The sequence below is a fragment of the Dipodomys spectabilis genome, unplaced genomic scaffold (assembly GCF_019054845.1).
Source record: "Dipodomys spectabilis isolate Male_0828 unplaced genomic scaffold, ASM1905484v1 ptg000108l, whole genome shotgun sequence".
Lineage (NCBI taxonomy): Eukaryota > Metazoa > Chordata > Mammalia > Rodentia > Heteromyidae > Dipodomys > Dipodomys spectabilis.
In genome coordinates this window covers 8,794,873-8,820,857 of record NW_024870785.1, presented here as the reverse complement: position 1 = coordinate 8,820,857, position 25,985 = coordinate 8,794,873, and the positions used below count along the sequence as shown (strand labels likewise).

General features: G+C 38.2%; 1 protein-coding gene across 5 annotated transcripts in view; it reads right to left on the bottom strand.

Moving 5' to 3' along the window:
- Slc12a1 (solute carrier family 12 member 1) overlaps positions 1-25,985 on the bottom strand; it is an 81,356-nt gene that overhangs the window by 43,601 nt on the left and 11,770 nt on the right. The window contains exons 3-13 of one of the 5 annotated variants that reach the window (XM_042687808.1): positions 23,875-24,006; positions 23,657-23,732; positions 17,027-17,122; positions 14,657-14,796; positions 13,490-13,600; positions 11,403-11,514; positions 9,915-10,042; positions 6,113-6,197; positions 3,029-3,180; positions 1,780-1,887; positions 1,336-1,459 (exon numbers count right to left, since the gene is read on the bottom strand). In XM_042687808.1, the coding sequence (XP_042543742.1) occupies positions 1,336-1,459; positions 1,780-1,887; positions 3,029-3,180; positions 6,113-6,197; positions 9,915-10,042; positions 11,403-11,514; positions 13,490-13,600; positions 14,657-14,796; positions 17,027-17,122; positions 23,657-23,732; positions 23,875-24,006 (1,264 nt within the window). Of the gene's footprint in view, positions 1-1,335; positions 1,460-1,779; positions 1,888-3,028; positions 3,181-6,112; positions 6,198-9,914; positions 10,043-11,402; positions 11,515-13,489; positions 13,601-14,656; positions 14,797-15,794; positions 15,891-16,384; positions 16,481-17,026; positions 17,123-23,656; positions 23,733-23,874; positions 24,007-25,985 lie in introns of all 5 variants that reach the window. The other 4 variants (XM_042687807.1, XM_042687806.1, XM_042687809.1 and 1 more) reach the window with 4 other exon arrangements.

Here is a 25,985-nt window from a genome sequence, read left to right as displayed (position 1 = left end):
TAAATGTTCTCTGCCATATGCAACCAAAAGGCTCTTTGTGGTAACAGACTAAATAGTGGTCCACCAGATATTCCCAATATGTTCTCTTTGACTTTCAGGACTTGAGTTACTCTTCATACTTTCCCCCATCTTTACTTTTGCCTCTTAAAGGCTTGCCAAATGTATTTTTACCTTAATGGCTAAATACCTAGTATAATTTAATCCCAGGTGGATTTTTTTTTTTTTACTGCTCAATATAAGTTAAAATAGAGACATCAGATATTTATCCATCTTAATGATGCAATCATAGGTGCTAACTGGGTCTGATTCTAGGATATAAAAACTAATAAGGGAATGGGGAAAAAAAACTACTGCCATAAAGCTTGTGCATAGAGCTAATCTATGTTGTTCTGAAAGAACAATTTTAAAGGTTATCGTCTAATTTATACAAAACTTTTAAAACCTTGCTCTGTGATCATTTAAATGCAGTAGAGAGCAATAATTTGAGGTCCTAAAGGTTAAACTACATAATTGAACCATCTCTCTGTATAACCACTTTTTATTTAAATTCTTCAAAACCTGACAAACATACAGAATTATCTATTCCCTGCTTTCACATCATAGAAATCTTATGAAGATTCATGTGGGTGTCCTAAGTAATGATGTAGAAACCTCACTGTCTGGCCTCATACACTAAGGAAAGCTTGGAGCCTAGGCACAGTTCCAACCTTGCCTTTTTGTTCTTTTCTTCTGATGTGCTCACCAGCAAAGTTGGAGCCTTAGGGAAGAGAAAGGAATATACAGGCTATAGTTGATGAGTATGCCTTTCCAAGTGTAGGTAGATATTCCTACATTGCCTGAGGAAAGGAAGTCAAGATGGAAGTGTAGGTAAGTACATATCAAATACTAAAGCCTACATGTCTTTTTGTGGAACTTACGCAACGCAGATTGCTATCCTCATAGATTCTGACTGAGTAACTGGATTTAGGAAGAAAAATCCATACTTTCACAAATATAGTGATATTGAATACATGGTTAATGAACTACATTGGCATGGGCTATTCTACTGTACTAGCTTATATAGCAATGGATATAGCACTGCACCTGATAACATTGATTCAGTTATATTTGGTTGGACATGTTTTCAACATTCAGATTCCAAGAATAAAGTTCAGGGTCTACCTTAAGTTCCTCAAAGGACCTCTTTGCACAAGGATTTCTCATTTCCTTCTTAGACAGATTCCAATATTCCCAAATGAAATCGTAAACATAAAGCAGGTAATTTCTCAAACTGAAAGGAAAAGCCTGAGTAATCAGAATTCTTTGGCTTTCCGTAAGAACCAGAAAACTACAAACCAATAAGAATAAACGCCATGGCTATCAAAAAAGTGAGAAAATATCCTCTCAGGGGCTCGTTGTTTTTCCCATATCCCTTTGCAAAGAACTGCAGTCCTTTGAAGATGTTGTCCTTGCACAGGGCCTAATAGAAAAGAAGAGGAGACATTTGTCATTTATATTTATGCACTGTCATTTTCTCTAGGTGATTCAAACAAGAAGATTTGGGGGAAAGATTAAACGATACACAATACGAGGCACAAGTGAACACTGCAGTTTATCATTCTTTATATTATTCGAATCGATCTTGACTATGTGGCAGACATAGCACTTGAGCCAGATGCAAACACTAACCATTGCAGAAAATGATGGGAAGTGATTGCTGGTGAGAATGAATATTTCCACTTGATTCCCATGCAGGGGAAATAGCAATAGAGAAAAGCACAGGCTCCATGTCTGAATTACCTGGAATACTTTGGGTGCACTGACAAGAGAGGCCAGGGCAGAGGAAAGCGTGGCAGAAAAGATTCCAGCAGTAATGAGAGGCCCAAACCCTGACACCATGCTCATCACCTTGAGGAGAGAAATTCAGGTTAGGAGACTCATCCAACAGTTTTTTTGTTTTTAAACCCCACACACCCAAATCTCAATGCAAATGCATTCCTCTCTACTTCCTGTGATTTGGAATCTTTTATAAACTAATTGCTTCTAAAGAGATTTCCCCCCCCCCCCCACACCTTCATTCTTAAGATCTTAGTATTTATTGTTTCAAAATAGAAAAATGTGAAAAATACTAAATATTCACCACAATCTATTTAGAAGATACTGGAAGAAAAGAGTGAAGAATGCAATAGTTTCCAAGATTTTGACAACATTTCCCCCATTTTCTTTGTATTCATATGTTTGTTGGATGGTGGGAAATTCCATACCGCAAAAAAAGAAAAAGGTATTTTAATGGAATTTGGGTAAGGTCTTAGCTTTACTTCTTCCTGCATACAGCAGTTTTTCAAACCTTTGCTTTTCCTGTGCTCATTAAACGTAATTTTAGGCCTGAGACCCGAGGAGATTCTATCAATTTTAGTCATATTTTGGAGTAATGACTTCAGCTGAGTTAATTTCTCTGTGTTGGTTGTTAAAAATAAATGAGTGAAGACTTCACAACACATCTACTTCTTGCTCTCTTCACCAATGACAAAAATTAATATGTTGCAAGGATTGTATTTTTCCAACTTCTTTGTTCCCCCTCTGTGGTTTTCTTTCCTTTCTGCCAGTCACGAATTCTCTCTTGCTTTTGTTTTTCAGGCTCCCCAGAGCTACTTCAGAGGGTTTTTCCTAAGCCAAAGACCAAGCAGGAGATGCACCCCAAAGTAACTACTGAGCTTCTGCTTCCACCATGAAATCTTGCCAAATTGATTGGGAGCCACACAGTGCCAGGTGGTGTTCCCTCCTATCACTACCTATTTTCTTCCCACCCCAATAAATGTAACCACAAAAAAGGACACCACACAATGTCCGCCTAATTCCTTGCCCTCACATACAAATTATTCTTTGCTCAAGTCAAATCGATCAATAATTATCGGTTGCAGATTCTAAGGCCTTATTATACTTAATTTCCTAAAAATGAAAAGGAAGCTTTTTTTTTTTTTTTTGGTGGTGATGGTGGTGTGTGTGTGTGTGTGTGTGTGTGTGTGTGTGTGTGTGCAGTATTGTATACCTGGAAGTTGTTCATCAGCCCATACTGACATGGTTCATATTGACATCTTGAGAAGTCATAACCCAACCCACAAGCTGCAGACCCATTGCAGTTCATCCCAGAAACAATGGTGTCATTCATGCTTCCGGTAGCATCTCGGACCACACAGGCCGCTGTGGGGAAAAAAAGCAGTGATTTATCATTTCTTTACAGGAGTTTTGCTCTTTTAGAGTTTTCTTCTGAAAACACACCTTTGATGTTTAATCTTGTTGTTTACTTTTGATGTTTAATCTTGAGTAACCTCAAGATTATTTTGAGTCTGAACAGCTTGCGCTTGCTGTCAATTTTTACTGAGACATGGTAGCACGAGGCTCCCACCCTTTAAGTTCCTGGGAGGGCCCTGTTTATAACAGATTGCCATTTGATTGCCTTGGGTGATTCTAACCGTCATGGGGTACTTCCTACAGAAGACTTGGGAGATGAGACTCTCTCTTCCTTTCTGATCTCTTAAAATATATGTGGTGGTGTTCTGTCCACAGTGCATATTGAGTTCATATTTTGGAGTGAGGGCTACTGTCTGAATGTTTTCAAGAATAAAAATTAATTTCCTCATCTGTAAGAAAATCATGGGAGAACACTGTACACTTAACGTAATTAAGATGATAGAACTTTTGCTCTTGATGAATTCCTTGTACAATGTTTTAATAGAGCTATAATTCTACTTTCTATAGGTTTACATAATAAAGGTAATATTTTGAGATAAAATATTAATATTTTTCTATTTGAAAGTTAATATTAATGGTTTCATTTTCATGTAACTTTTTTTTATGTCGGTCATGGGGTTTGAACTCTGGGTCTGGCACAGTCCCTCAGCTCTTCAGCTCAAAGCTAGTGCTCTACCACTTGAGCCACAGTGCCACTTCTGGTTTTCTTGTGGTTTATTGGAGATAAGAGTCTCACAGACTTTCCTATGAACCGAGATCTTCAGATCTCAGCCTCCTGAGTAGCTAGGATTACAGGTGTGAGCCACCTTTGCCTGGCCTAACTTTTTTTTTTTTTTTTGTCAGTTGTGGGGCTTGAACTCAAGGCCCGGACACTGTCCCGGAGCCTTTTTGTTCAAGGCTAGTGCTATACTATTTTGAACCATAGCTCCAATCCCAGTTTCCTGGTGGTTAATTGGAGATAGGAGTCTCACAGACTTTCCTTCCCAGGCTGGCATTGAACTGTTATCCTCAAATCTCAGCCTCCTGAATAGCTATCATTATAGGCATGAGCCATGAGTGCCCAGCTAGTGTGACTTTTTAAAATTATAAACATTTTGTGATGAATATCTTTCTGCAGAAAAATTTTCTTCTGTTTTTCAAAATATTTCTGTAGGATAGATTATCAGAAATGGACTTATGGACATTTTAAAGACTCAATATATGTTTCAATCTTGATGTAAGAATTTATTTTACTATCATCTCTGCCATTATGTATTTGATAAGTTATTAAAGTATATGAAGATACATGTAAAATATACATAGGCTTTAAAAAAACTACACGAAGGGTAAATTCTCTATGATTAAATTCCAGTGAACAAAAGAGTTCAGTTTGCTTTTCAGACTCTGTCAGGGTAGGTTCTCATTCCTAACTAATAACTTCAGAATTCACATTCTTTGACTTAAATCATAGAACATTTGAGTAGGAAGAGTCACTTATAATAATCAGTGCTGTGATAAAAATCACCCTTACACACTCAAAATTATGGTTGTTGATTACCAAAAAAAACTGTCCATTCTTGATTTTACCTCTTTGCATTGTTCATTTATGTCAACCTGGCTATTCTGAATTATGTATTTTAACTTCTGCATTATAGATCTCTCCAATTTCCCATGAAGTTGGACTCTTAGCCATTATTTGTAGTAATGGAAGCATATTGACTTCATGACTATTTTTCTCCTTCCTTGGGAAAAGTATAGAAATGTAGATTTTTTTTTCTACCTCTAGGGTACAAAAGCTAGAAAAATCTCTGAAATGAGGTCTATAATTTTGATCATTTCCTTACATTTTCTGTGTCTGAAAAAGAAAAACCACTTGGGAAATTTAAGTTTCGGTGGCTTCAGTGTCATTTAAAAATGGGTTGATATCCTCAAGCATTAGGACAAATGTCCTAACTAAACTTGGAAATTCTACAACAAAACATTTAGTAACCTTGGCCAGTTTCCTCAAGTAAGAGGCAGTGAGACAGGCAAGGAGCTAAATGCTTTTAATTTTCGCTTTTATTTTTTCCTTCAGAAAACATTGTAAGATATCTGCTCTTTCCCAGCTTCCCTTATAGTCAGCAGAGGACTATGGAGCTATATTCTTTGGTACAATGGTCAGCAGCTTTTCCATAGTTGGGCAGTCTGAGTCTGGATTCCCTATTGTACACAGAAAAGTGTTATTTTTTATGCATGTTGGGAAACTTTATTTCTTCTTTTCCTACTGTGACATGAGCAGGAAGTGCCCCCACCCCACCCCACCAGAAGAAGAAGTGACTGTAAGCAGCAGTGGCTGGAAACAAAGTCAGCCTCAAGAAGAGCAGGAAAATATACACATTTTCTGTTCACTGAGCGATACAGAGGCTGGCTTGCCACACTTCCGCTGTCTGGCCTTTGTTCTAATTTGATGACAATGACATTTCCATATTAAGGACAGCAATGCAAAGGTAAGACTTTGTCATAAATTTCTCATCTTTCCAAATTTACTAATGCCATTGTTTTTGTTTGCTTCAATATTTTGCTTCTTCATTCCACTGTGTTCTTAGGAGGGTGGTAGATGCTGGGATAACAACTTTCTTAGCAGTAGAATCATCTAGTGTGGTAAATGGAATGCTTTTTGGGCTCAAGTAGCATTGAGCCATTTGACGAGTAGCACTGACTTAACGGTGCCTGCAGTATAGTTTAACTGCACTGAAACCCTCCAAATATCCAAACCCTTAGTATTAAGGTATCAAGGAAGGAATTAAAGTTGCTGCCTTAGAATAAACAACTTTCTTTTTAGTTATGTTCCATTGAACACCCACTAAGACACGAAGAATGACTAGTCTCCTTGCAGTTGTGATGTCAAATACATACAACTTACCTACACAAATAGCAACCCCAATATAAGCAACAGTGGTGATGAAAATGGCCAGCATAGTTCCTCTGGGGATGGCATCTTGGGGATCCTTTGAAAAAATAATATGGAGGAAAGATCGGAGCACAATAATGAACACAGATTGCTCAGAGTATTTCTATATTTTCAAAACTTTAGGCTACTCTTTCTAAGGCAAATCCTAAATAAACTATAAAACAGACGGTAAATTGGTGAGTTGGAGTTCTTTTGGGTTTTTTTAGAGTGAATAATGAGATCAGTAAAACTCTGTACCTAACCAAAGAGATTACTAATTGTCCAGGAGGTTTTTGTTTTATAGAAAAGTATGATAGTTCACTTACTAGGGCCTCTCTCTTCCCTATATCTCCTGTGAATTTTATGTAGATGTATCAGAGGAAATATACAAACGTATTTGGCATGTCAACAATCTCTCGATTTGTTTTATACTGAAGGTACATTTGCCTTAAAAATCATTCTGACAGAGCAAAAAAGGATTATATACTAAATCCTCCACATTCATTTGGAATCTAGTTCAGGAATGATTGCAATGGAGATGTTCAATTTTCATAAGGAAGCATAAAGAAAGAGGAAAGTTCAAGCTCATACCAGAAAATAGGCTTTTCTCTTGCTTATAAATCTATATACATTCACTGAGTTGAGTTCACATCATACTTAATTTGCCATTTTATATCCTATTTGGGGGCCTAAGTCATAATAAATCAATTTCCAAGCAGCATATTCAATTATATTCAATTCAACTTAACAGGGATTATTAAATAGAGATTTTAATGCATCCATTGCTTATCTAGGACGATACCTGGCATACAGCAAGAGTCAATAAATATTGAATTGAAGGAAGTAAAATACCAGTAGGCCTTAGTCTCTCCACTGGAGGACATGAGACTTGTCAATACAAATAAGCAATCAATACAGTCTAACAAAGTTTGAGCTTTTCTTTAAAAAAAAAAACTTATCTATACAGATTCAGTCCATCAGAAAGGTCATTTGGTGAATGTAGACTCATTCTGATAGCTGGAAATCATAACTTAACCAAGTGATCCTCTCCTCCTACCTTACCTTGTAGATTCTCTATCTAATGTTAATAATTTGATTGTGTTTCCCTGAGTAGTGTCTTGGACCTCTTTTCTCCTCCTTCTTGTACATATTTGGGTGACTTTCTCTATGCTGTGGCTCCCAGTCTTGGCTTCCCTTTTCCCCCTAACTCCAGACCCATCAATATAGATGCCCACTAGACATTTGTACTCAAATGTCCTTCTGCCAGTTTATTGTCATAGCCAAGTCTGAGCTTCCTCATCTACCATGCCAATGAAATCAATTCAATTGATATGCAACCAGTGTCAATATCAAAAGACATTGGTTATAAAAATGAATCAAATGGAGAAAAAATTGTAAAGATGTATTTGTTGTGATTCATAATGTTTTCTTACTGGGAATCCTGGTGAAAGACTTTCCATTGCTTCTCCTGACTAACAACAGTGGACTATTTTAGTATCTTTCCCTGCCATAGCTTTAATTCAGGCACTGTAGTAAACTGAACTGATGACTAAGCATCTGATGCAAACTTGTTCTTGAGGTGTCTAAGGAAAGCAAGCATTCTTCAATTTAACAATGTGCCAACAGTTTGCAGAAATTTAAATCAGTGACCTCTGATACTTTTCCACTTACTGAAAACCAGAAGTTTTCCATCCACTGCTAAATTTCATTAGGCAGTAATACTACTTGAATCATTTTACACAACTTTTTTTTTTGCCTTTTATGAGGTTCAGCAAAATCTATTTTTCTGTCATTATCTCTGCTCAAGGATTTATCACATCATTGTGGTCACTAATATAGCAAATCTAAATGTCTTAGTTCATCTTCTCAATAAGCATTTATCAAAGCCTTGGTATCTCTGAGGATACAGCAATAAATAAAACCAAAGGGAAAGTCTCATTTTCAAGGAATTATATTCGGCACCTTTTGCACAGGCTTCTCCAAAAGCTGTTTCTTCATGTCTTCCAGGTTATCTACCCTCACCCAGTTTTTCCAGTTAATATATAAGTAACCCTACTCTGCTGTGATTCCTGTTGCCTGATTATTCTTCTTTTCTGCCCTCTATTTCCTTCCTAAGGGTCAGTATCTAGCATTTGCTTTAAGTTCAGGTTCAAATGTTACTTTCTTGAGGAAGTTATCCTTGAATAATTGAACATTTATTTGGTCCATATTTTTATTTTTCAGATCCCTTGGACAGTGAATTTGCTTTTCATTTATACATAATTCTTGGTGATGACTGAAAATACTTCTGCAGTTGATTATCATTTTTGTGTGAGCTAAAATCTGTGTGTAAGCCGGGTGCCAGTGGCTCACGCCTGTAATCCTAGCTACTCAGGACGCTGAGATCTGAGGATCTCAGTTCAAAGCCAGCCTGGGCAGGAAAGTCTGTGAGACTCTTATCCCCAATAAACCACCAGAAAACCAGAAGTGGCGCTGTAGCTCAAGTGGTAGAGCATTAGCCTTGAGCTGAAGAGCTGGGGAACAGTGCCCAGGCCCAGAGTTCAAGCCCCATGACCAAAAAAAATAATCTGTTTGTTCTTCAACAAACTGCTTATTGTCCTGAAATATTACTATAATATTTCCTCTCTCTCTTCCTTCCCTCCCTCCCTCCCTCCCTCCCTCCCTCCTTCTCTTCCTTCCTTCCTTCCTTCCTTCCTTCCTTCCTTCCTTCGGTAGTACTGGTACTTGAACTCAGGACCACATGCTTACTAGGCAGGCACACTGTCACTTGAGCTGTACCCCAGCCCATTTTATTCTTAGTTACTTAGTTATTACTTAGTTTTTTTTCCCCACAGGAATGGCCTTGGGCAGAAATTATTTTGTGTAGCTGGAATCACAGGCAAACATCACTCTTCCCAACTTAGTTGTTTAGATGAGATTTGCTTAATGTTTTGCACAGGCTAGGCTCAAACTAAAATCCTCCTGATCTTTGCTTCCCATGACCCTCCATGTTGAGCCCATTTTCCTCTTTTTAATACTAGAACCCTCTAAATTTTTTTTTCTCAACATATGGCTACTAAGTTAGAGACTACATTTCCCAGGCTCCCACGCAGCTAGGAAAGTTTACAGGTCTAAATTTTAATGAATGTCAGCAGAAGAGACACAGGCAGAAATTGCTTGCCATCTACTTTCTTACTTTCCTTCCTAAGGTCTGGAATGTGATCTTGGAAATGTTTATTTACCTTGGACCTTATAGATGAGGGCAAATTCTAAGGGAACAGTGAAATAGCAGAAGTCATTGGTTTCTTTTGAATAAGACCTTATTTTGTTGGAAAGTCTATGAGCTCAAATGTTTATGCCCTAGAAAAACAACCTCCTTTCTTATTTTGACAATTTCTATCTTATAGCTATTTTTCATTAAACGTTATCCTTATTTTGATGGTATTTAATATAGAATAATATGAATGAAACACTAAGCAATGGTGTCAGTTTATTGTTTTTTTTCAATGTTTATGTTCTTTTCAAAGAGAAAGGATGCTTCTGATAGTCACTTTGTTGGAAAAATGAGATCCTGCAATCTACTCTCTTCTGATATCACTGAATAAGAACTAGCTGAAATAGGAATCTAAACTTAGCATTCAAAGAGCAGACTTGCAAGTAACCAGGAACTAATTCAAAAATCTTATGGTTTTAAATCTGTAGGGAAATATGGTTGCATCCAATCTCTGCAATTCTTATGCTGCACATCAATTGTACCACTATCTCCCAGGATTGTAAAGGAGGGGAAATGTCATACCTCCAAGTCTCCTGAGATATTGGCGCCAGCGAGAATCCCAGTAGCTGCTGGGAAAAAAATGGCAAAGACGGAGAAGAAACCCTCACCCTTTGTGAAGCTGGGTCCAAAGTTTTCTGCAAATATTGATGCTGCAACATAGGTTACAAGAAAATTATAATGTAGACTTTTGTCAGAGTCAAAGATTAAATACTTAAGTTCTAAATGTAAATGTATCCCTAGCTTCAAACTGGAATGACCTTGAAGACAACAGGGGATGCCTGATGAACTTTATATCTTTCCAAGATTGTAAAATTACTAATTTTTGTGTCCACAGAGACTCAAGTTGCTTCTTTGGAACCTGAAGCATATCTCCAAATATACTATACATTTTCACACAGACCCATATCTCTAGCAAATATATTCTGTCCTGCATAAATGCTGAAAACAAGCACTTTAATATGCTTTTTAAAAAATTCTAGGAGAACATTTGGGTTGGGCTCCTCTAAAATTTTGCTACTTATTTTCTAATTGCTTTGTTTTACTTGTTCCCCAAATTTGTATCTTGGATTCTTATACCAAATTCTCCTATACAGGAGAATAATATGGTAAGAAGCTTTGCTCACAAAATGATAATCTTGCTCAGGTAAAAAGGAAACAAGCTAGAAGGAAAAAAAGGAAAGAGAAGGCAAGAAAAAATGGGAACAAAGGAATTGTTTGGCACTCAAAAGGGAAGTTTAGAACATCAGAAAAATAAAGGAAAAGAGAGAAAAGGCTATAAAGAAAAAGCAATCAAGACAATCTTCTCAGAGCAACAGCATCACAAAGAATGAAAGTAGTAACATGATTTTATAAAGGGTATGTGGGGAGAGTAAATGAATAATGAAGTAAAAACTATAAAACCTCTGCAGTGGAGTTTTTGACTAAACTGGAGTGGAAAGATAGGAAAGTGTAGGTAGATGAAGTTGGATAGGAGAGAAGTCAAATCCACACCTTATAATGTCATCACAGGATTTGTGTAGACAAATAATCTTTTATTCTTGCAAACCTAACATTGATGCTTGACTAGGCAACACCACAGCAAGTGAAGTGTCAAAACGTCTGCCAGGAAAAGAAAAATATCTGTTTGATTTTAGTGCTTGGCAGTAGTTGAACAAATCGCTCAAGCTGTGTGCTTTGCCCCTTCACATACTTCTTATTGCTTCCATTTAATTTGTCCAGCATTTTAAAATTTACAGAATGCTTTTCCATCTACCGTCTTAATTACTTCTCATAATTTCCTCAGGAAAATTATCATTTACACCTTCGGAAAATCACAGTCAACCATGTTAGATGATCTATCCAGCTGATAGGCACTGGAGTTAAGATCCTTTCCTGGCTCTCCTGAATCTAATGGCAGGCTTTTCCCTGGACCACACTGGGATTCTGATGACCGGATTTGAGGCGACAGATGGCAATGAGAAGAGCAGTGAGGGATCCAGTGCTGAGAAACATCTCATTTGTCACCTGTACCTTGGTAATTAAAGAAGCCTCTGGATTTCTTCTCGTTGTTGGATGGAATGACAGTCCCAATGAAGAAGTTTGCAATAGCTATGAGAAGGATGACCAGAAGAATCACTTGAGCCTGGAATGGCAAAGTGTAAGGAGTCAAAATTACATTTATGAAACAACTTTTTGCTTCATTGTGCACTGGAGAAAGACGACTTGGTTATTCTGTTCAAGACCCTGTTCCCCCAAATAGGTCATAAGTGCATCCTTGTGGAATGACATATTAATACATTTTATTCTGCCTAGATGTGTATACTACCATTGTATTGATTCTTCCTCTTCACTGCAGGAAGATCAGAACACTGATTGGCTTTTAGGATCCCTATGATGTGCAGGAGACTGGATGTCAGGGTGTTCATGTGAGAAGTATGTGAACTTGACTGGCTAAATAATCTTCCTTCTACTTCGTTTTTAAGGTGTCTGTAGTACATTTTAGGTTGTATAGTGACTTGGCTTTAATATCTATTATTCTCTCTACCTGGGTCTTACTTCACCCAACTATTTATGTAGCAATTTCTTTCTTTCATCCTTTAAGTCTCATTACGGCCTCAAAGAGGCATTTCCTGACCATTAGATCTAAACAATACCAGCTAATGTTCTCTGAGAGCCTACAACAATATAATAGACTCAGTCTTAAATTTACCTGTATTCTTTCAGGTAAATAATACCAACAGCCCAAATGAAGTAGGCGATGCTATTATCTCCATTTTAAAGATAAAAGAACTAAAGCTGGCCTTTCTTTTCCTTCCTTCCTTCCTTCTTTCCTTCCTTCCTTCCTTCCTTTCTTCCTTCCTTCCTTCCTTCCTTCCTTCCTTCCTTCCTTTCTTTCTTTCTTTCTTTCTTTCTTTCTTTCTTTCTTTCTTTCTTTCTTTCTTTCTTTCTTTCTTTCTTTCTTTCTTTCTTTCTTCCTTCCTTCCTTTTCTCCCTCCCCCTCCCCTTCCCTCCTCTCCTCTTCCCCTCCTCCCTCTCTGCTTTCCTCCTTCCTTCCTCTCCTTCCTTCCTTTCTTTCCTTCCTTCCTCTCCTTCCTTCCTTCCTTCCTTCCTGCCTTCCTTCCTTTCTTCCTTCTTTTCTCCCCCTCCTTTCTAACTGGGGATCAAATCCATGTACATGCTAGACATGTGCCCTACTCCCAGGCTACATCCCCACCTCCCCGGTTATTTTCTATCTCAGTGTCCATTTCCTTCATAACGCTTTTCACAGTTTACATTTTATATCTTTTTCTCTATTTACTTGTTCACCACTCATCTATCTATAGACCCATACTGAGTTAGGATAAGGATTGTGCATGTTTTGGTCACAATGAATGTCTAGTGTTAGGGCATGTGATAGGTACTTAATGTTTGTTTGGTCTTTGAATGCATAACCCATAAATAAATGGCACAGAAGTTTCTTAATGCTTTAGATTGATGGGAGATTTCAGCCATTTTCTTATTTCTAAAGATGACTTGAGAATGACTATATCTCCAGGCATGGAGAAACATTTTCAGTTGCACTGTGTGTGATCACTGTGTAGGATTTCAAAAGACGTGCTCCTTATCATCAAAAATATTCTGTTTTACTACTAGTCAAATCCACACATGTTCTGGTTCCAAAGCCTATGATGCCCTTAAGTTTTCTGGTGATATATTAGGTTTCTATCACTTTCTTCCAACACATTTGTCATTTCCTAGTGGCATCAGCATTCACAGTTGGTGACAGCTTGAAAGATGGTTCCAGGGCATGTAATTGAGACATGGACCTCTAGCATGTACTACCTCATAAAGGGTCTGTGCACAAAGATAGTAGTAACCCGAATGACTCTGTCGCTTTAATGACAGCTCCCTAAGGACAAAACATAGGCACCACCCATCACGTGACACATACTTTGTCAGTCAAGATTTGATGTGGTGGTTTGTGGGCCTGATATTCTACCTCCAGCTAATTTGCTTCTTTCCCCACAACCAGTAAGAACAGCAATTCCCTTTTGAATATTCCCTTTTGAATATCTATTCTTTCAATTTAGTCAGGACCTGACTAACAGCTGTCACGAACACCATCTTGAAAAATTCACCTTTGCTTCCCATTCCATTCCAGCTACTGAAATTCCTAAAAGAATCACCACTGTGATAGAGCCTATGATTCGGATGTCGTTGGTTTGGTCCACCATCATCGAGTCACTCTCCTGGAAGGGGAAAAAAAAAATCACTATGATGATTAGAGCTAAAACTCTCTACAAACGATTCTTATTGTCGCATTTAACAGGAATAAAAGGTATTGTACACAATTGCCTGGGGCCGTGTAAGATAATCTAAAAAAAAAAAAAATGAAAAGCTCATACGTTTGAGAATATAAAGAACTTAGTATTTTTTCCCCCAGGAAAACAGGCCTTTGAAAGCTAAGGTTAGGAGTTTGATAGTTTACAGATTTGTTCCAGTTACAGCACTTGAAGCTCTTATAACACTAAGTAAAAGTACGCATTGTGTTTTGTTTCCAAAGGACTTGTTATTTTAATGTGTCAAGGGGAACCCTACAGGAATAAAAATGAATGTTTACAATGTGAATATTTGCAAATATGTGCTGTTCAATTTAAGAACAGACTACACAAACCTGGTAACACAGTTCTTAAAGACAATGTACCTTAAGAAGTACTTAATATGCTCACTTATTCATTGAGTTTTCACATACAGGGACTTATAGCAATTGAATTCAGTGAGTGCTATCATTACCATGAAAGGAAGTTTAGGAGATAGCTCATACACCAACTAGTTAATGTGCTTGTGCAGAGACCATTTTAGATGAGGGCACCTAAGTAGGAAAGTTCTAGTTTTCTATAGTGAGTTATTTTCATGTTTGAATTTGCTTTTGCTTTGGAAATCCATAGGCACAATAGAAATATGAATGCTTGAAAACAATGTCCATTATCTATCTGACATTTTATATTTTGTACAGTCTTTCATCTAATCTGTCTCCATTTTTTATGAAACACACAGACCAGTACTAGCCCATATTATACAAGAGGAAAACAAATTTCTAATGACTTAGAAGAACTGGTCTCTAGTCTCCAAATGATAAGGTGAGAGATAGAACTCAAAGCCACATCTTCCAATGACATCTCCGGGACTCCTTCCCATATAATAACTCTTTCCCTCTCATTTCCCCATAATATCCTCTAGTACCCTGACAAAGAAAACTGTATTGAACCATCGTGCTTAGCTGTATAGAAAAAAGCTTTAATTACCTTAAGAAGATCAACCACAGTCTCGGCAAATCCCACCACATACATAGCAACAGCCACTGCATTGGCAAAAGCAAAGATCAAACCTATTGACCCACCAAACTCAGGCCCTAAACTTCTGGAAATAAGATAGTAGGCTCCACCTGAAACAAACAAGAAATCAACATGCTTTATGCAAAGGAGATAAGGAAATTAGTTCACATGATTGAATGATATTGAATGTCCAAGTATCCTGAATAATAATTAGAATCAAATCTTACAAATTACAAATAATTTTAATGAATCCTGGACCATCATAGTGAATAACAGCTCTTCCTTGTATCTATACTTTATTTGCAATAGAGGTACCCTGGCTTAATCAAATCTAATTTATTGAAACAAATGTAAAAGAAAATGCTACAAATAATGACAAGATTATTTGGATATTCCAATGATGTGTGTGTGTGTGTGTGTGTGTGTGTGTGTGTGTGTGCGCATGCATGCGTGCATGCGTGTGTGTGTGTGTGTGTGTGTGTGTGTGTGTCTGTGTGTGCCAGTCCTAGGGCTTGAACTCAAGACTTGGGCGCTATTCATGAACTTCTTCAGCTTAAGGCTAGCACTCTACCACTACCACTTGATCAACAGCTCCACCTTTAGCTTTTTTTGTAGTGTAGTGGAGATAAAGAGTCTCATGGACTTTCTTGCTCAGGCTGGCTTTGAATTGGGGATCCTCAGATCTCAGCTTCCTGAGTAGCTAGGATTATAGACATGAGCCACCAGTGCTTGGCTTCCATTGATATTTTTTAAAGACAATTATTTTTTTACGGTATTGGGGGGTTGAACTCAGGCCTTCATGGTTGCTAGGAAGGCACTGAACCACCTAAATTATCCCTTCAGTCTGCAGAAAATAATTTTTGTAAAATGTTGGTATTTGTGCAGCTAAGCAAGCATGATTCACCACAGGAAACAGAACAAAGAAGTCTTTTCTGGACATCTCCTAATTTCAGTTGAGCAGAATTTTACCTTGCTATTTAAATTTTGGATTTTTTTCTTTGTTTGGGGATTCATTAGCAACATAAACATTTCACTTTCAGTATTAAATCAACTCTAGATAGTATATTTTAACCAAAGCTTGTATTCATAAGTAAATGAATTGGCTTACCTCCTCTTACAACTCCATTTGTGCAAATAGCAGACATAGAAATACCTGTGAGTGTTGTCACTACTACGCTCAGGCCAATGATGATGACTCCAAGACCTGCAAAATCCCCCAAGAAAGGTGTTTGGCTCCGGTACTGAGAGAAGTTACCAGTACTTTAGAAACAGCCATCTGAATCTTATCTCTGAAGATCACTTTCCTCCCAAAAACCTGAAATGTTCTGAAAGACCCGATTCCGTGTCAGTCTTGGAAAGCACCTGAAATGTACTAAACTTGAAATTAGAAGCCACGTTCCAGAATCCTTTTCTAAGAAACACCAGGAAGGAGAGCGTAGACTGGTCTGAAAAAGAAAACATTTATCCAAAGCACTTGCACATCTGGAAATCACCGCCTGCAATGTGCCAGAGAAGTCTGTTAGAAAGAGGTCAGGGCTGACCACAGTAGATCTGGACTGTACTTACCAGTTCCTCAAGACAGTAGGGCTTCAAAAACATCAAGTTACTCCCTTGTGCCCATCAAAAATAAGTGTATAAGAAGCTTTTTGCCTACCCGTAGCAAGTGATGAAGGTATTAGATATCTTAGACATTTTTACCTCCACGAACAAACCCGTTAGTTGCTATTGCAGAAGTTGACAAGCCAGTAATAGAAGTGACCATGGTGGAAAGAAGAATTATGAGAACTCCAAGACCTGTTAGCAATGAAAGATAGAAGATAATACGTTTTACTTTTCCTCCTTGGATTCCCTACTGCTACAGTATATACTGCCTTTTATTTCTGTTTCCATATCCATGCCCAGGGCCCCGATGGGGTTTCTTTGTGCTGGGGAGAAACTTGCGTGCCTGGCATAAAGATCAAGTCAGAACCACTCATTATGATGAAGGATGGTTTCCAAAAGTAAACATAATCTAAAACGTAGCCCTGAAAAGGAAAAGTTGACTTGTGCTGGTATCCTGGGAGAGAAACTACCTTGGCTGTGAAAAGAGAAAATATGGCATTTGACCTTCTCTCTTGCTTGAGAAGAACCCAAATGAGAAAGTTGAGGATTTGACAAAGGTTAAATCCTTCTCCATTTTTCTTGCATCCCTTCGCTTGGGGTGGGGATGGGGGCTGGAAAAAAAAAAAGGAACCAACTTGTATTACCTTTGAAAACACTCCAGAAAGGTCAGTGGTGAGCTAGTTGAGCCTGTGTTGCTTTTACCTTACAAATGATGTTGTGGGTCATAAGTTTAATTACCTCCTCTGACATATCCATTTGTGGCAATAGCAGAGGTAGATAAACCAGTGATAGCAGTCACTGTCACGGCTAAGCCGATGATAATCACACCAAGACCTCAGTTGAGAGAGGAAAAATAAAGGCAATTAAATGGTGGAACAATCCTTTGGGTCATATACATAAGATCTAGCAAGTCCAGGGGAATCAAATGAAGGATCACACTGGAGTTTGACAAATAGGCCAGGCAATCATTGTGCAGTAAATGCCCAGGAGCTAAAATGTGCAATGCTGTGTTGCATAAAACTGAGTCACTAAGACTGGGCAAAATGTAATGGGCATCCCATCATCCATGAAGTTCTAGACACCTATAAACGTCATAATTGCCCTATACAACCTCAAGCCGTTGTGATAACTGGAGGTTAAGTATGCACCCTGCCAGGTAATTTCCTTTTTATGTACTTTTGGTTGTGTAGGATTGGAACTTTACAGACAATAGAGCAAATTGTTCTGACAGATGGGTAAATTAGAAAGAATTAAATTGAACTACATTGACTTATTAACTGCATGACCTCTAACAAGTTATTTATTCTCTGAACCCCAAATGGCAATTAAATTAGAAAGGATGTCTGTGTGAAGTCACTGCCATAGTGCCTAGAATGCAGTACATAACTAATGTTACTACTTTTTCAACATAACAACAATAGTTGTAAAAGCTATTGCTTATTAAAAAGCCCTCCATACATCTAGCCATGGGGTAGGCAGTGTGAGAAACACAACGAACAAACGAAAGCAGCTGCCCTCAAAGAACTTATAGTTCAGAAGGTTAATGGTTCTAATGAGAGGGAGAAAGCAGGAGAGGCCAGAAATCAGAGGCAGATTTGACTGCTTTTACTTTTAAAAGACACAGAGCCAGGAAGATCATAAAGGATGGCAGAATTTGCCAACATGTAACTTGGACATTAGTCTTATTTTGAACTGAAGATAAGTGAAAAGAAGCCGATCTTAAAGAAGCTTTCTATTCTTTCCTATTTGCCACAATACAGAAATTACATTTCTAAGTGTCCTCCACCCACATTTCATTATCAAGAAAGACAAAAGCTCATGCCAGGTACTATTATAGACCCTGATCAGCTGGCAGAATTGCCCTACACAATCTGACTAGGCATTTATCTTCCACTAGTTCTCCCATTTATGTGCCTCCCACATTTTTTAAAATATATTTTTACTGTAAAGGTACTATACAAAGGGGTTACAGTTACATGAGTAAGGTAAAGAGTACATTTCCTATCAAGCATTGTTACCCCCCTCCTTTGTTTTCCCCTACCATCCCTCCCCTCCCCATCTCCCCAAATCCCTACCCCCCTCCAAATTGTAAAGTTCGTTTTCAACATAGTGTCTTGTACATCTCATTGTTACAATGGGTCAACCTGTATCCTTGTTTCAGCATTTTGTTATTTCCCTTCCTCTCCCCATATTAGAAAAATGTATATACTAGATACAGGGCACTGGAATCAAATACAGTGAAAATAGGGGTTAGATCATTGGGGAAGAACATACAAAAGAAACCAAAAGATCACATAGTACATTATAAGTACATTAAAACCAAGAGCAACAAAGATAAAATCTATTGTGCCCCTATCTTGGGGTTCATTTCACTTAGCATCATCTTAGATGGTCATATGGACATAGCTTTTGAACTTTTCTGCTTGTTCTGGTAAGATTATCCTAGACGTATACTAGTTATTGCAAATAAGGGAAACCATGGGACCTATATTCCTTTGGGTCTGGCTTACTTCACAATATAATTTTTTCCAACTCTTTCCATTTGCTAACAAATTGCCTCCCACAATTAGTCATCCTAAAACTCATGGAAAATTTCCTTTGTCTGGGCACTTTTGTGTGGTGTTATTACTCTTTTGTTAAGATAGTATAAAAACTCATGTTGTAACCACTGTATCAAATCACCCATCATTGAGTGTTCCCACGTGTATGTGCGAAACACCAGTTAACATAGTTGTGTGTTTTTCCCTCTTGCTATTCTGTTGTGACAGTTTAATTTATAGGGCCCCAGCAAGAAACCTAAGATGGGCAGAGGGAGAGAGTTTTTCTTCCCTCTAATATTTTCTCCAATCGGAGAGAACCCAGATTTGAGACAGAAGGTGTACAGTCACAGCCACTGAACTCACCTTGACTCCATCCAGAATGTTCTGGCCTGTGCTATTTGGTATCCCCCCATACATAAAGTGGATTGCTGTTGGCAGGTTCTCATATCACAAATGGCTAGAAACCATGCCTCAATAGAAGAGGAAGAGGACATAATGGCTCTTCTGATGCTTCCAGCTCTACCTTGTTTCAAGCTGGCAACTCTGGTTTGTTTAGCAAGTTAAAGTCCAGTGGGAGCTGGGCACTGTTGGCTCATGCCTATAATCCTAGCAACTTAAGAGACTAAGATCTGAACATCCCAGTTTGAAGCCAGCTCAGGCAGGAAAGTCTGTGAGACTCTTATCTCCAATTAATCACAGAAAAAGCTGGAAGTGGTGCTGTAGCTCAAGCGGTAGTGTTAAGCCTTGAGCAAAAGGAGCTTAGGGAGAGCACCCAGGTCCAGAGTTCAAGGCTGAGGACTGGCAAAAAAGAAGAGAGAGAGAGAGAGAGAGAGAGAGAGAGAGAAGAGAGAGAGAGAGAAAGGAAGAAATAAGGGAGGGAGGAAAGAAAAGAAAAACAGAAAGAAAAGAAAGAAGGAAGGAAGGAAAGGAAGGAAGCAAGCAAGCAAACAAGAAAGAAAGAAAGAAAGAGAGAGAGTAAAGTGGGAAGGGATCGACTGTAGGTCACAAACTGCAGACTTGGTACAAACTGCTTTAGCTGTTATTCAGTCTTATAACTACCTTGCACCAAATGCTTTGAACTTATTGCAGGGATCCTTGTAGTCAGCTTCACTTATAAACCACTATGTGACCCTAGTTCCTTATGCTACTATTATCATCTTCACACCAGGCCTAAGAAACTATACAGTTTTTTTTTATTATTACATGACACTAACTCCCATTACTTTCCCATAATCCTTTATTCAGATGTATATATTCAGTGTATGTATACATACATAATTATACATACACATATGTATGTATATAGATTTAGAATTCCATTTGAACTCTCAGGAATAATGCTTTTTACTATTAAACAACATGGGACTGCTTTTTTTCTCCCCATCAGATGTAATCCTAGCAATTCAGGAGGTTTAGATCTGGTAGATAGTAGTTCCAGGCCAACCCAAGCAAAAACATTCTCGAACCTCCACCTTGAGAAAAGAAGCTAGGATGTTGGCATGCACCTTTCATTCCAGCTATATCAAGTTATTCTTATGTAACCTTGGATAGCTATCTGTCCCAGGGTAAAGTACAGCGTAGAGAACATTGGTTTGATAGCATTCCCAAAATATCCTTAAACCACATGCACCAGTGAGGCACTTACTAAAAATGCCCAAGCAACAGAACTACATTTTTAAAAGTGAATCCTAGGAGGGGCTGGAAAGGTGGCTCAGTGGTAGAGTGCTTGCCTTGCATGCATGAGGCCCTGGGTTCAATTCCTCAGCACCACATAAGCAGAAAAAGCCAGAAGTGGCGCTGTGGCTCAAGTGGTAGAGCACTAGCTTTGAGTTGAAGAGCTGAGGGACAGGGCCCAGGCCCAGAGTTCAGACCCCCCTCCAACCAACCAAAAAAAAAAAAGTGAGTCCTAGGATTCTGCATTTTGTGTGTGTGTTTCTCTGTGTGTGTTTTTTGTTTTGTTTTGTTTTTGGTTGTGGGGCTTGAACTCAGGGCTTTGTGTACTGTTCTTGAGCTTTTTTGCTCAAGGCTAGAGCTCTACCACTTTGAGCCACAGCGCCACTTCTAGCTTTCTGGTGGTTAATTAGAGATAAGAGTCTCACGGACTTTCCTGCCAGGCTGCCTTTGAATTGCGATCCTCAGATCTCAGCCTCCTCAGTAGCTAGGATTACAGGCGTGAGCACCGACGCCTGGCTTCTGCAGGGTTTTAGTTATAATTTCTGAGATAGTTTTTATGATTCCTACAGTGAGATCATTAGGCTACCTTCAGCCATTTCAATTTGTGTCTGCTAGACATGAAAAGCAGAAAAATCTATGGGAACCAGTTTTGTTTTTCATTTTTCAGCAAGGGTCTTTAGCTTTATCTTTAAAGAATTGGGAAGTATTAACCCAGCTCCCTAATTTTTAGATAAGTGAAAATCATAGACTATAAGTGACATTGTTCAGGTCATACTTGCTTTTTACACCCATCTTCCCTGCCTAATACTCAAGCTTATTATGAGCACATTCTACCATTATTTTTAAGAATATGGCAGCCAAATCTTACAGCTTCAGCATGGTTACCCAAGGGCTGTAGCTACTGTTATTACTGGTTCCAGATTTATTCTGGCTTTATTCCCAGGGTCTGGGCTTGAAAAACGTATACAAGTTTCCTTCTCAAAAAATTCCCATATCAAGAAGAAAGTACTTGGATTTTTTTCTTTTCTTTCACAATATAAGAAACTGAAATGGAACCACATGGTGACTGAACCCATTTAGCTTTAGGTTTGTAGCAAAGATCAGTAAAAATGAGTAAGATTGGTAAGAAGTTTCTAGTCTTCACCAAAATGCATTTACTGAGAAGACACTGAAGGAAAGGAAGGAAGGAAAGAAAGAAGGAAAGAAGAAAGCCACAAATATCCATCGAAAGGAAAAATCATTAAGTAGAACTCTATTGACTTCTAATTGTGATTTTAACTACTTAAGAAAATGATTTTTTATTTAAACAACGTGAATGCCTGGAATTATATTAAATCATTTAGCAGAAGATAAGACTCTTCATATTTTTTTTAGTTTTGTAATAAACCTGAAACTGGATTGACAATGAAGGGTAATCTAAGCCCTGATTAAAGTTCACATTATTGCCAAACATATGGGTGTTGAGTAAGTTGCATTAAAAAAGAATTACTCTTGCCCTTGGCTACAGTCACACCTCCAAACGAAATAATGTTTCTTGATGATCTCAATAAGTTACTAAACTGCCCTTAAAAACCTAATTTTGCATGAAACCCTGGAGCAAGACTTTGGCAATATTAAGATGCAGATTTTCCATGGTACAGCATCGACTTGTTTTGGACCCAGCAGGCTCTACACCCTCATTTGGTATGCATCATAAAACCAGCAAGCAGCCCTTTGTCAGGAACACCGCAGTTGCCAAACATGAACCATGGAAAAACTATGGGAACTGTTTCAATTTGTAGCTTAGTCCTTTCCTTTTCAAGTTAGTCTTCCCCTGGCTCTGAATGCATTTTGAAGAGTGAAGTCAATAAATAATCACGATGACTTTCTAAACACTCATTGAAAACCTTTCTTCTGGAATAGAGTCTGAAAACACATCTGAGCTTCTATGTTCCTGATATGAATGATTTAAAAGTCTCCCCCAAAAGTGAATCCACAATGCATTCTGTATATATAAAACAGAACATCACTTTTATCACATGAAATCAGAACCTGAGGGAACGTTTGACTTTTTTTATTTTTATTTTTTGTCATGGGACTTGAATTAGGACCTGGGCGCTGTCCCTGAGCGATTTCTCTCAAAACTAGTGCTTTGCCACTTTGAGCCACAATGCCACTTCTGGTTTTCTGATGGTTTACTGGAGATAAGAGTCTCATGGACTTTCTCTACCCAGGCTGGCTTCAAACTGCAACTCTCAGATCTCAGACTCCTGAGTAGCTAGGATTACAGGTGTGAGCCACCAGCGCCTGGTGAAAATAATATTTTAAATGGAATGTAACATTTAAAAACAATCCCTCAGAGTAATATCTTCCATTTTTCCACGTAAAGTATGTAAATTACACACATTATATTAATCATTTTGTCTGTAATTCTAAGACTGGAAATATTTTATTAACCTTTGTTTTCTGACTGCTGGTACCTGAAAATGAAACAACTATTTTCTTTGAAAAATGGTCAAATATTCAGCATTTTTAGTAGGTTATTTTTCACTAGTTTTCCCATAAGGTGGTTTGTTTAGTGAAATTTTGCCTGTTATCACAATAGGGATATTCTATAGCAAATAAAGAGCGTATAGGGCTGAGAATGTGGCTTGGTGATAAAATGCTTGCCTAGCACACATGAAGCCCTGGGTTTGATTCCTCAGTACCACATAAGCAGAAAAAGCTGGAAGTGGTGCTGTGGCACAAGTGGTAGAGCACTAGCCTTGAGCAAAAGAAGCTCAGGGACAGTGCTTAGGCCCAGAGTTCAAGCCCCAGGACTGGCAAAAAAAAAAAAAAAAGAGAGCATATATCAACATATCCCTAAACATTCCTTTAATTATGTAAAATACATGTACTTTCCTATACTGCTATGCTTTAAACTTTATCAGAATTTAGAAAGACATAATTGATTTTTCACCAGATCATTTGGCAAGCTGGAAAATTCCAGCCTCCCATGAGTTAACGTCTCACCTTTCCTCTCTGGCAAATATTGTCAAAGAGGCAAGTAAAAGGAGCTCAAGTGTAAATTATTTCTATGACCTTCATCTTACATGCAGCATTAATGGTGAAACCAAGTTGCTTATTGAGCTTATAACTTTCATCAAAAATTATTTAGAAGAGGAAAAATGCTTACCAATTCCAGCTTCTCCAACAATCCAAGAGAGGCGAATGAAAAGCATGACTCCCCAGATGTTCAACATGCATCTTACCTGTGGGTCAAAGAGACATTGAAAACTCATAATGGGGCAAATCCCAATTGCCTTTGCCACTCTAGTGTCCAGATCTAGCTAACCCAATCCACTAGATCATTAAATGGATACACTTCATTTGTAAATGTAGAAGTTTTCTCACCAGCACACCTTTCACCCATCCAAACTTCACAACACCAGCAGTATCTTCTTCTTTGTTCTCAGCTTGTTCTTCTCCAGACATCCCATCACCATTGGCAACCCTATCAGCTGAACCAGGAGCCACTGACACATTCTGCATTTCCATAGATAGCAAAAACAGTAGATCATCGACAGATGGTTCCATACAACTTTTAAGGGCAAATCAAAGCAATTGATGTAAAGCTCTAGACAAAATAACAATAACAAAAAACACATTCTGCTTCTGTTAGTAAATAAGTTTTCTGAGCTGAAGATTCCCTTTCTTCCTTCCTTCTTTCCTCTCTCCTTCTTTCCCCTCTTTCTTCTCTCCCTTTCTCCTTTACTTTCTCCCTCCCTTCCTTCTCTTCTTCCTCCTCCTCATTCATATTCTTACCCTCCTTCCCTCTCTTTTCTTTGAGTTGCTGGTGAGTTCCTTTTGTGAGTGATTTTCAAGCATGGGTAAAGCTGCAGGGATGCTGAGTGGAACCTGGGCTGTTATTTTGCTACTGAAAGTATTTACTTTGGTAAAAGTGATCAGATTGAGAAAAAATTTAAACAAATAACAAAAGAAAGAAGGGATGCAGAGAAGGAAGGGTCAGTAATAGTCAATAAGTATCTTTTAGAAGGCATGCTAGATAGACCAGTAAAATAACCTTCTCCATAGTGCAGAGTATGTGGAATCTTCCCTGTGCTTTATTTTATTCACTTAAAACAATAAACTGTTGGTGGGAATGTAAACTTGTTCAACCCCTATGGAAAGCAATATGGAGGTCCCTTAAAAGACTAAACATACAACTACCCTATGATCCAGCAATTCCACTCCTCGGCTAAAAGATCACAAACCAGGATACAACAAAGCCACCAGCACAACCATGTTCAAAGCAGCACTATTTGCCATAGCCAAGGTATGGAATCAGCCCAGATGCCCCTCAGTGGACAAATGAATTTTTTTTTAAAAATGGAATTTTACTCATTTATTAGAATCATTGCATCATTTTCAAAGAAGTGGAAGGACCTGGGAAAAAAATTATGTTAAGTGAAGTAAGTCAGGCCTAGAGAGTCAAAAGTTGCACATTTTCTTATGTGGAAGCCGGAATTAGTTTATAAGTAAAAACCTTAGGTGATACACAAGTATACATAGATTTATGAGTTGAAACATGGTAGATGTAAGGGAGGACTCAAGTGACGTAATTCCTTAGAAAGGCAAATTCATAATTCAACAAAATAAATACCAGGATACATGTGCTTGAAAGTGGCGGGGAGATGTCAGGAGAGGGGTAGACAAATGAAGAGAAGTAGGAGGAGAGACTACAGTAACAAATGCAATGTATAGCCTACACAATTCAGAAAAGTAAGGGAAGGAACTGAGCACTGTGTTGAAAATGAACTGTATAACTTGTGTGTGGGGATAGGGAGGGAAAAACAGAGAGCGCATGAGAAAGGGTGACATTGTCATAAAAGAGATGTATTCTTTTTTTTTTTTTGGTCGGTCATGGGGCTTGAACTCTGGGCCTGGACACTGTCCTTTAGCTCTTCAACTCAAGGCTAGCACTCTACCACTTGAGCCACGGTGCTACTTCCAGTTTTCTGGTGGTTTATTGGAGATAAAAGTCTCACAGACTTTCCTGCCCAGGCTGATTTTGAACCTTGATCCTCAGATCTCAGCCTCCTTAGTAACTAGGATTATAGGACGGGTGTGAGTCACTGGCATCTGGCAAGAAATAAACTCTTCACCTGATTTATATAACTGTAACTCCTTTGTACATCACCTTTATAATAACAATAAAACATATTAAAAATAAAGGGATGGAATGTGTAAGGGATGGGTGGAAATGATGAAAAGGGAAACATTAGGATGCATTGTATTCATAAATGGCTTTGTTGAGTGGCAACTCCTTTGTATAATTACTTAAAGATAATAAACATTTAAAAAATAATAATGACAAAGCTTCTTAGCTGAGCATGGTAGGGCAAACGTAATTCCCAACTTGGCTACATAAGGAGTTCTTGTCCCTAAGTAAAACAAAAAAAATACCCTAAACTTCTCTGCACTCCTGAGAGGGTCTTTGAGCAGAATCAATGAAACATACACAA